Below are 12,025 nucleotides of genomic sequence, written 5' to 3'. Positions count from 1 at the left end.
TCATGACTTGAGGTTTTCTTGTCTGAATTTTCCAGAATTTCCAGAAAGCACTGTACATTTTTAAGGGGGGCAGGAAGCAATGGTTCTTTAAAAAAAAAAAAATCTAAATATTAGCAATTGAAATTAACAATGTGATAGTAGCATTAGCATAAGAATTCAAGGATAGTTTACCATTAGAAAATTTATTGATTTCATTGATCTCATAAACATACTAGAGGAAAAGCATATTAATTACCTCAATAGATGCTGAAAAAGCATGCAAATACCTCATGATTGTGGCTACTGCTTTATTTGTTGTATTATTCTTTAAACATGCACACTATGTCATGAGACCAGAATTACTAGATGGTGCCAGGCTGAACATTTTGATCAAGCATTCAACAGATGAGTCCTTCATCTAAAGGGAGAAAATGTAAAACAGAATTTCAACATTTTTATACAATTCAGACTTACTGGACCCATTGAAGGTGTAGGAACCAAAATAATCTTTTGCTCTGAGGAAATTTTGAACCTTGAACTGAAACTCTCCCCTGAAGACATCGTCAAACTAATAGTTTTGCGACTTGTCTTGAGCATTGCACTTTGGAAAAAAATTGTATTAGATCAGATTGATAACAGCAACCCTATAGCACAGATAGGTAGTTTATGGATGTGAATCAAGGATGGTTAATCATTGTGTAACCAACGTCATTTACCTGCCCATGTAGAAATTGTTGAGCAAATGAAATACATTTGCTATGTATTTGTATTTCACCCCAAACAAATTATTTTTAAATGCATGATTTTAGAAACTGTGTTTTCACCCAAAATAAATATTTTTAAGAATGCACAGTAGTTTTATAAACTATGGAAAGTTCAGACAAGCAAAAATCAGACAAAAGCCAAGGATGAGCAATCAATGTATTCTGAAGGATCCATAGCGCTGGGTGAAGGTTACTCAGTTGTTTCCGTTTGGCCTTTGTTCGGCTTCTAGATTCCATGCAGGGCTAGAGGAGCCCTGAGAAATAAAGATTAATCAGATCCAGTTTAGGCTGTGCTTTCTCACACTTATAGATCCGCCCAGTGACCGACTCTCAGCAGGACCGCCGATGAGAGCACTCCAGAGACTGGTAGGTCCTCCCTTCTGTCCCTGCTAAGCCGACCTTCCCCTGGGCGGAGAGCGAAGCCATCTTGGGGAGGGGGGCAAGGACTTCTCTCAGGAACAAGTAAGCTGGATAGGGAAGTGCATGAATAAGACGTTGGAATTTGGGGTAAGGAGTCAGAAGCGGAGTCTGAGTCACTAGCTGGGGCCAGGCAGGGTTCAGGTAAAATGATATCTCAGCCTCAGAGAACCAGAAAAAGCAGGAGGGAGCACAAACAGGAGGGGCCCAGACCACCGACCTATGTAATTTGACCCAGGTTCCTCTACTTCCCTCCACTCCTCCTCTTTAACACTCGGTGAGTCTGCGCCTCAGCTGTTCGTGGCGTGGTACTGCGCTTGCGTAACGGTTTCTGCCGCCAGTCCACTTGGGTAAGAAGGTCTTGGTGATGCAGTGGGATAAACATTTGGCTACTAACCAAAAGGTTGGGATAGGAACCCGCCAGGCGACTCCAAGAGAAAATTATGAGGCAGGCTGCTTCTGGATCGATTTATAACCTTGGACACCCTATGGTGCAGTTCTACTTTGTCCTTTGGAGTTGCTATGACTTGTTGAGTACGTAGGTTCACTCTATTGAACTTCCTCAGAATTTATTACGCTTGCGCATTTACTTCCGCAAGTTGACTTTTCACCGCAAACGCACAGTGCAACGGCAATGCGCATGCGCTGCATTCACCGTCTTCCCTGGAAAGATAGAGTGCTTGCAGCGATGGGCTCAGGCAAAGCAATGATGGTGAGGTTGGAGGTGCAGACAGTGTTTCTTTCTATTGTGCATGGTTTTGCTATGAAACAGAATCCACCCCACAGCTCCTAACAACAATAGCAACCTCAGAATTACCCGCCCCCTGCCTGCCAGCACCCCACCTACCAGGCAAAGGTCTCACGGACTGGTGACTCAAAGGGCCTGGCAACCCGCGTCTCCGGACCTCTCCCCGACCCTCTGCCTCTGAACGCTGGAGGAACTTCCGGGCGCTCTTCCCTGCCTGAGATCTGGAAAGAGCTGAATTGTGACGCCTATCTTACCCAGGTGTTTCAGAGGCAGGGTTGTGGGCACAGGCACAGCCACAAGGAACGTTTGTTGAAGACGTTACATGTACACAAATGCCATGTGTATGTATGTAATGGAATTAGGTTTGGGGTCAAATGAGTTCCATCAAGTGTGCATGTGCCCCAGGGCCAGGTTGCAGGAGGTCACACTGGATCACATATCAGGACCAGAGGCAATCCCAGCGAGCATCCCAAGCAGTGCCCTGCTTCCATTGCTGCCAGACGCCCCAAGAGGCCACAGGCCCTTCCACCCCTCAGCCCTGTAATTCTGACCTGCTGCCCCCTCTTTTCTCCTCAACCCTTATCCCCTCTATATTTCCTCTGAGCTCTAAACAGAGGAAATGAGGACTGCTGAAAGAAAAACCCTCACTGTACATGTCTGGGTCTCCCCCCACCACACACTCCTGACAGCTTGGCTGATGTCGCTCAGATGCCTACCTGCAAGGCACATTCCCTCACTCATACATCTTAGTGCATGGGACACCTCAAACTATCTTTCTTGACCCCCTATTTAATATAGCACCAATCTCTCCAAACACTTCCTACCTTATTCCTCTTTGTAGCACTGATAACATATTATATACAGGGGGCTTCAAAAGGTTTGTGGGAAAATTCCATTTTTCTGTATTTTAACTCTTTATTGTGCATTGGGTGAATGTTTACAGAGCAGGCCAGTTCATTTTAACAATTCACACACATTTTGTTTAGCGTAGTGGTTACGAATCCGGCTGTGAACCACAAGGTCAGCAGTTCGAAACTACCAGCTGTTTCATGGGAGAAAGATGAGGCTTTCTGCTCCCATAAAGATTTACAGCCTTGGAAACCCTATACAGGGTTGCTATGAGTCGGAACCGACTCCACAGCACACAACAACAACAACAACATTGATTGTAATTCCCTCAATGTAACATCATTTATCCTACGTCTTCCCTGTTTCCCATTTTCATTCCTCCTTTTCCAACCCCTCTGAACTTTGTCCTTTGGTAAATGCTGCCCCTTTTATCTCAAATAGTTAATTATCCTAGAAGTGCATACCTCCCTAGTACTATGTTGTTGTGAAGTGCTGTCGAGTTGGTTCCGACCCATAGCAACCCTGCACAGGTTTCCAAGGAGCAGCTGGTGAACTTGAACAGCTGAACTTGCAGTTCAAACGACTTTGTAGTCTGGCGCATTAACTCACAATGCCTCACCAGGACTCCCCCTAGTACTATGATGATGTTGTTGTTGTTAAATGCTGTTGAGTTGATTCTGACCCATAGTGATCCTGTGTAGGGTTTCTGAGGAGCAGCTGGTGAGCTTGAACCGCTGACCTTGCAGTTCAAATGGCTTTGCAGTCTGGCGCATTAACCCACAGGGCCACACCAGAAAGCCTCATCTTTGTCTTATGGAACAGCTGGTAGTTTCGAACTGCTGATCTTGAGGTTAGCAGCCCACCTTGTAATCACTACGCTACTAGAGCTCCTTGTTCCCTTTATAGACCTGTCTATTGTTTCACTGGAGTCCTGGTATGGAGCTGTGGATTAATGCGCCAGACTGCAGAGCTGTTTAAAATGCAAGGTCGGTGGTTCAAGCTTACCAGTCACTCCTAGGAAACCCTATACAGGGTCTCTATGGGTCGGAACTGCTCGATGGCACTTAACAATAACAATTGTTTCACTGAAAATTGAGTAATGGGGGTGAGTTCATTTTCAGACTTGAAAGGTCCCTAAGGACTATACTCTTAAGGAGTTACACGAGTAAGTAAGTTCAGTATTTTGTTTTTAATAATTCTGAGTTTTGTCCCACATTTTTCTTCACTCTATCCAGGACTTTTTACTGTGCTCCCTTTTAGAGCAATTGATAGTGTGAGCTGAGCACCATCTAGTTCTTGTGGTTTCAAGGTCATGGAGATGATTTCCTTAACTCTCCTTTGTTCTGGACAGGGAGAGGTCGATAGTTGCAAGCAGTATGGTTTCTTAGGAAAAGATCAATGATTTGATTTCTTTTTGTAAAATCAGATACTTTGTGTTAAGAATATATCTGAGGGAAGCAGTTCATTTCTGGGCCTTTGAGGGAGTGGAAACATTTGTGTATAAATTGAATTAAAACAAATTTAATGAGTGTGTTGTTTTGTAATGAAGCCACACACACACAAATATATATCAACTGAATGGGAGGGGCTAGTAGGGCACTGGAGTTTTGTCTTCATGAAGGTTATAATAGGATGAAGCGCTGCCCCACATTGTACCAGGTGTTTGTGGCACACATGTGCCTCCAGCCTTTATTGCACTCCAGACATAACTATCCCTGCTCCAGGTGAGGAAGTGACTCAGGGTGAGGGCTTCTGCAGGTTCATGTAACTTCTGCACAGCTCCCACTGAAAACAGGCTAGTGGCAGAGGAAGGAAGTTCACACTCCTGAGGCTCTGTTGGAGAATGTCTTTGCTGAGGTTGAAGGGACCTGCTGGGTGATGCAGCCCCTCCTGAGCTACCAGGAGGAGGGCTTACCCACTGGGACCCTCGTGCAGGGATCTGTCTTCCTGAAAGACAGTAGCCCTGCCCAGGGCCGCTCAGCAAGCAAGGCAGGGAAGAGCTGCTCTCCATCTCACAAAATTGGTGGTGTGGAGGGTGATGGGGATGAAGTGGAAATTGATTTGGGACTCAAGTGGTGGAGCCCTGATATGGGGGTAGAATAGTGCAGCTGTCTGGGTTCTGTTGTGGCCAGCCATGTGACCTAGGTAACACCTTCGCTTCTCTGGGCCTCGGTCTTAGCAGTGGAGACATCATTGCTTGGTTCAGATCAATTGCCACACTGCTAACTGTAGTTTCCAGGCCAGGGAGGGAGATAGAGTTTGTTATTGGTCACGCTGTATTATTCCTTCTCCTCAGGTTCGGGGCAGGGTCCTGCTCCTGGCCATCTGTGCCGCTGGCATTGGAGGGACCTTCCAGTTTGGCTACAACCTTTCCATCATCAATGCCCCAACCTTGGTATGTATCTTCTGCATCAGCTGTGACTGGGGAAGCCCACAAATCCATCTCCACTGGGGTGTCTAGCAGGTTCCAAGCAACCTGTGTGTCCTGTGTCCCTGATTCGGGTGCTAACTCCACCACCCACCCAGGGACATGCCCCCCTAGGGGCCTAAAGGGCCACCTTGATCCTTCACGCACTCCTGCACATGCCACTCCTCCCTAACTGCCCTTAGAATGCAGTCATCCCCCATTGTCTCTGCCATGGCCCCATTCACCCTCATCTTGCCACCCAGCACTGGTTCCCTGCCTTCAGCCTCTTCTCTTCTTGACTCCTTCAGTCTGATCTAGCTGTTCCACTGCCCAGAGACACAGTGACTCCCTGGTTCTATAGACAGACTCACCCACCTGAATTCCAGGCCTCCTTGGGATCACCTATCTACCTGTTGCCCACTGTCATGTCCCAACCCCACCACCCACATAAGTTAAGTGCAGTTATACAGATATTCATGGCCCGTGCTTTCTCAAAGTCTCCTCCTATAGACCACCACAAACACCTGCACTGTTGTGAAGCCTTCCCCCAGTGGGAATACCTCTCCTCCAACCTTTGTGTGGTCACCACCATGGAAGGACATGTGTGGGTTGATTTGCCTTTTGCTGAATGTCTCTGAGTCATCTTGAGCCCTCGAGTCCATATGTCATGGAAAGGCTGCCTCTTTGATCACAGCAATGGAAACCTACTATAACTGGCTTCAGTTTTCAAGTCACAATCTGGGAAAGGTGTTAAGTTGCCCACAGCATAAAGTGGCAGAACTGCAGGCCCCAGGTCAGGACAGGTGACTTGTCTTCCCTGTCTCACCCATCCTCTACCCCATGGGCAAGCAAGTTGCTGTCAGCAGATTCATTTCTTGCCAGTCACCCAAACAAGTCTTCCCTGTTTACTCTGGCAGAAATCTCAGGGAAAACTCTGATTGGCTGCTTTAGAAAACTCTGATTGGCTGCTTGCCCCTAGATCAATCATGTGGCCAGGAAGACAGATCCCTCAGATTGGCCAGGCCTGGGTCACAGCCTGGCCAAGGTGACCTCACAAGGAGGGAGTCAGGTGAACAAATCCTCCTCATTCATCTCCTGCATCTTTGGATATCCTGCTGGAGTTTGCCATTTTTGTTGTTGTTAAGTGCTGTCCAGTCGGTTTCAACCCATAGCGACCCCGTATAGGGTTTCCAAGGAGCAGCTGGTAAGCTTGAACCGCCAACCTTGCAGTTCAAACGACTTTGCAGTCTAGCACATTAACCTGTAGTGCCACGTTGGCCAAGTCCAATCAAGCCAGTCAGCAAGGTCACCTTCCAGGACCTTGGGAAGTGGCCAAGGAAGACCTAGAAGGCCAGCATGGAACACTCCAGGTTAAGGGGGACCTAGCACATGTAGAAGTCAGTCCAGTGCCCTGAGTGTCTGCCAAAGAGGGGTGTGTCTGCTCAGCAGCCTGGGGCTCTGCTCTGTAGAAACTCTGAATGCAGTGGGGGCACAGCTCCTATCTGGAGCCCTCTCCCTGGAAAACTGACCGGCATTTCTGCCCACAGTACATTCAGAAGTTCACCAATGAGACCTGGCAGGCCCGGACTGGCAAGCCACTGCCCGACCACCTGGTTCTGCTCGTGTGGTCGCTCATCGTGTCTCTGTACTCCCTTGGGGGCCTCTTGGGAGCACTCTTTGCAGGACCCATGGCCGTCATGTTGGGGAGGTAAGTGCTTCCTGTGGGCCCTTGCACTGTACACGCATAATGGGGGCACCCTGGAGTCTGCAGACTCCAGGCCCACATCTGCTCCCCACCCAGCTCTTCCTCTGCCTAGAATGTCAGCATATAAGGTCACTTCTCCATATGGATTTGCCAAGGAATGCACCCTGTTTCTAGTTCGTTGTCCACCAACGAGTGCTATTTGATTTTACAAAACAGACAAGTGTGTTTCCACTCATGGTGGTGCCACGTGTGCAGAGTACAACTGTGCCATAGGGTTTTCAGTGGCTATGATCATTCAGATGTAGACCACCAGCTTTCTCATCAAGGAGCCTCTTGGAGGATTTGAACCATGAACCTTTGGATTAGTGGCTGAATGTTTAACCATCTACACTACCAAAGGACTCCTTATTTGACCTTGTTGTTAAGTGTTATCAAGTCACTTTAGACTCATAGTTACCCAGACGTACAACACAATGAAACAGTGCCTGACCCTGCACCATCCCTACAAATGTTGCTGTGTTTGAGCTCACTGTTGCAGCCTTTGTGTCAACCATCTCACTGTTGAAATCTGGACTGGGATAGCATTATATCTATAGATTGCTTTGGGTTGTCTGAAGATTTTCACAATGTTAAGTCTTCTTGTCCATGAGCAGGGTATATTCTGCCATTTCTGCAGGTCTTTTTTTGTTTCTTGTAGTAGTGCTTTGTAATTTTCTTTATATAGGTCTTTTGTTTCTCTGGGTAGGTTTATTCTCAAGTATTGCATCTTTTGGGTGGCTATTATAAATGGTAATGATTTTCTGATTTCCTTTTCAGAACTCTCTTTATTAGCATAAAGGAACCCAACTGATTGCTGTATGTTTGTCTTCTACCCACCCTGTCTGTCACCTTGCCGGTTCTATCGATGAGTTCCAATAATTTTCTTTTGGAGCCTTTGGGATTTTCCAAGTATAGGATTGTATTGTCTGCAAATAGAGCTTTGCTTCTTCTTTGTCAATTATATGCATTTAATTTCCCTTTCTTGCTTGTTAACTCTGTCCAAGACTTCCAGCACAATATTGAACAGGAGTGGTGATAAAGGGAATCCTTGTCGGGTTCCTGTTTGCAAGGGGAATGACTTCAGTTTCTCACCATTGAGAGTGATGTTGACTGTTGTTTTGTATGTTGTGTTGTGAAGTGCTGTCGAGTCGGTTTCAACCCATAGCGACCCTGTGTAGGGTTTCTGAGGAGTAGCTGGTGAGCTTGAACCACCAACCTTGCAGTTCAAACGGCTTTTCAGTCTGGTGCATTAATCCACAACGTCACACCAGGACTTTTATATATATGCCCTTAATTATGTTAAGGAATTTCCCTTCCATTCCTATTTTATTGAGTGGTTTTATAAGGAATGAGTGTTGTATTTTGTCAAATGCCTTTTCTGCATCAATTGATGTGATCATATGATTGTATTCTTTTGTTTTATTTATGTGGTGGATTAAGTTGATTGTTTTTATAATATTGAACCATCCCTGCATACCTGGTATGAATCCCACTGGGTCATGATATATTATTTTTTTGATATATTGTTGGAGTCTGTTTGCTAGGATTTTGTTGGGAATTTTTGCACTTACTTTCATGAGGGATATTGGTCTACACTCTTCTGTTTCAATGATGTCTTTGCATAGTTTGGTTATCAGAATTATGTTTGCTTCATAAAATGAATTTGGAAAAATTTCATCCTTTTCTATATTATGGAATAATTTGAAAAATTAATGACAACTCTTCTCTGAATGTTTGGTAAAATTCACCAGTAAAGACATCTGGGCCTGTACTTGATCATGACTTGATCAATTTCTTCTCATGTTATAGGCCTGTTCAAAATTTCTACTTAAGTCTGTGTTAGTTTAGATAGGTTATGTTTCTAGAAATTTGTCCAGTTCTAGGTTTTCAAATTTGTTGGAGTACAATTCTTCATTATATTTTGTTATTAAACCTTTTTATTTCTTTTGGTTCTGTCACCCATATCATTTGTTATTTGTGTTGTTTTTATATCTTTTTTCCTCTGTTGTTAAGATTTGCCAATGGTTTGTTGATTTTATTAATCCTCTCAAAGAACCAACTTTTTGTTTTGTTGATTCTTTCTATTGGTTTCTGTTTTCTATTTCATTTATTTCTGTTTTAATCTTTATTATTTCTTTTCTTCTGGTGGCAGTAGGCTCACTTTATTTCTCTTTTACTGCTGTTGGAGATGTTTAGTTAAGGTGTTGATTTTGGTTTTATTTTCTTTTTGGATGTGTGTGTTTGTTTCTATAAATTGCCTCTGAGCACTGCTTTTGCTGTGTGCTAAAGGTTTTGGTAAGTTGTGCTCTCATTCTCATTTGACTCAAGGAATTTTTTCTATTTCATGTTTTATTTGATCATTACCCTGTAGTAGCTTTTAAGCAGGGTATTGTTCAATTTCCATGCATATGATTTTTTTTCTTGATCATCCTATTGTTGATTGCTAATTTTATAGCATTATTATCTGAAAAGATGCTATGTAGTATATTTTAAATTGTATTAAAGTTTGCTTTCTGGCCTAACATATGGTCTATTCTGGAGAATATTCCATGAAAAGAATGGAAGAATGTATATTGTGCTGTTGGAGTGAGTGCTGTGTATGTCTATGACATCAAGTTGGTTGATTGTGTTGTTTAGTTTTCTATGTCTTCACTGAGTTTCTTCCTAGAAGTTATGTTCTTCATCAAAAGTGGTGTATTAAAATCTCATACTATTGTTGTAGAGTTGTCTGTTTCTTTCTTAAGTTCTATTAGAATCTGATTTACATATTTTGAGTCTCTTTCATTGGGGACATAGATATTTATTATCGTTACATGCTTCTTTTAATTATGATATAATGTGCTTCTTTGTCTCTTATGCTGTATTTTTGCCTTAAATTCTTTTTTATCAGGGACTAAAATTGCCACTTCTGCCCATTTTTTATTATCATTAGCTTAATACATTTTTTTCCATCCTTTGATTTTTAGTTGTTTTCTGTCTTTGTGTGTAAGATGTGTCTCTTGTAAACAGCATATTGAAGGATCCTGTTTTCTTATTCATTCCACTACTCTTGGTCTCTTGATTAGTGCATTTAAACCATTTAAATTTAGTGTATATATTGGTAGGTATGGATTTATTGCTGTGATTTTGCTATGTGTATTTCTTTTGGGGATGCAACTGGTTTCTTTGTTCTAAAATTTTATGCGTGGAATTCATTTTGTTTGTGGGTTTTCTTTATTTCTGTTGTATTAATGTCTACTAAGTAAGATTTTCCTCTTTTTTATTTTCTTTGAAGTTACCATGTAACTTATTAATTTCCCCCCTTTAAAACAGTCTGGTTTATCTTGAAATCTGTTTGACTTCTTTGCCATTTGGAAATTCTGTATCTATTCTATTTCCTCATTTTCCTTTGTAGTTGTCTTCATTATAAACTGGTACCTCTGGTTCGCTATATTCGGTTTTATAAGTTCATTTTACTTTAAACACTTCTATATCTCTCATTTTTTGTGTGAGAGCTAAAATTGTCTGCTGTCTCTGGGACAATGTGGTGTCACTGTGTTAGTATTTAATTGATGATTTATGTTGATGTATTATTAGTCTCTCACCAGCTGTCTCCTGTGGATGTAGAGAATGAAAGTATGTACACTGTTCTGCATTTGCCAGTCATGCACAATTTTAGCGCACACAAAGAAACATCTTTATTCTTCAGCACTTTAAAGAAGTCTTTAGCAGCAGATTTGCCCAAAGGAATACGCCGTTTGATTTCTTGAGTAGTGCTTCCATGATCATTGATTGTGTATCCAAGCAAAATGATATTTATTTGTCCAATTATGGGGATTTTTGTGTTCTTTACTTTGAGGTGTAATCCATACTGAAGGCTGTCGTCTTTGATCTTCATCAGTAAGTATTTCAATCATCAGCAAGGTTATACTATCTGCATATCACAGGTTGTTAATGAGTCTCCCACATTCTTTTTCTAATGCCACATTCTTTTTCATACAATCCAGCTTCTTGGGTTATTTGCTCAGCATACAGATTGAATAAGTATAGTAAAAGGCTACAACCAGTATCCACTTGTCCTGTTTGAAAGACTGCCTCTTGGTCTATGTACAGGTTCCTTATGGACCCAATTAAGTGTCTGGAATACCCATTCTTTGCAGTGTTATCTATAGTTTGTTATGCTACCCTACTAGCATACATCAACTCCTTTCTCCTATATATTCAGTTCCACAAATGCCATCCCCTAACATTATTCAAGCATCTCTTATATGTTTTCTTCCCTCCTTAAGGGATACCACTTAGAGAATTGTCTTGCCACAGCCTCCAGGGTCAGTAAAAGGGAGGCATTGTTTCTGAGCACAGATTTCTAGATGATGAGCATTCTTCAGCAGCCCTGTGGTTAACCTCTGATATTCTGCAGTCCACAAACTTACTGAGAATTTAACTCTAGAGGAGAAAAAAGTCCTGACTGCACACTGTGCTAGGTATAGGTTGCTAATTGCAAGGTTGGTGGTTTGAATCCACAATTGCTCTGTGGAAGAAAGATGAGGCAGGCTGCTTCCATAAAGATTTACAACCTCAGAAACCCTATGGGGCCAGTTCTAACCTGCCCTATAGGGTCACAATGAGTCAGAATCGACTAGATGGAAGTGAGTTTCATGTTTGTTTGTTTTAATAGCAGGAGAAAAGAAAACTAAAGACTAGACAAAATCAATTAAGGTTAGGAAGACAGTAAATTTCTATCCAGAAAGACTGGGAATTTCTGTAGAGTTTCTACTCCTTGTTTTTGTAACTGGCTGCAAAGTTGTTGCTTATACTTGTGACTTCTAACCTCCAATATCCCTCATGGCTTGGGTCAGAGCTTGAACTGGTTGAGGCTCTTTGCCCATTGTTGTTGTTGTGAAGTGCTGTCAAGTTGGTTCCGACCCATAGTCACCCTGTTTAGGGTTTCTGAGGAGCAGTTAGTGAGCTTGAACAGCTTTGCAGTCTGGCACATTAACCCACAGTGCCACACCAGGGGTCCCTTTGCCCATAGTGGTGGTTATGTGCCATGGAGTCGGTTCTGACTTATAGCAACCCTGTACAGGGTTTCTGAGGCTGTAAATCTTTATGGGAACAGAAAGCCTCATCTTTCTCCT

At 42.9% G+C, this 12,025-nt stretch overlaps 1 protein-coding gene across 1 annotated transcript in view; it reads left to right on the top strand.

Moving 5' to 3' along the window:
* The first annotated feature begins 1,088 nt into the window (after positions 1-1,088).
* Positions 1,089-12,025, top strand: part of SLC2A11 (solute carrier family 2 (facilitated glucose transporter), member 11) — a 33,483-nt gene continuing 22,546 nt past the window's right edge. The window contains exons 1-3 of the mRNA XM_006874935.1: positions 1,089-1,109; positions 5,054-5,152; positions 6,712-6,872. Of these exons, the coding sequence (XP_006874997.1) occupies positions 1,089-1,109; positions 5,054-5,152; positions 6,712-6,872 (281 nt within the window). The remainder of the gene's footprint in view (positions 1,110-5,053; positions 5,153-6,711; positions 6,873-12,025) is intronic.

The sequence above is a fragment of the Chrysochloris asiatica genome, unplaced genomic scaffold (genome assembly GCF_000296735.1).
Source record: "Chrysochloris asiatica unplaced genomic scaffold, ChrAsi1.0 scaffold00306, whole genome shotgun sequence".
Classification (NCBI taxonomy): Eukaryota; Metazoa; Chordata; class Mammalia; order Afrosoricida; family Chrysochloridae; genus Chrysochloris; species Chrysochloris asiatica.
This window is presented reverse-complemented; position numbering and strand designations above follow the sequence as displayed.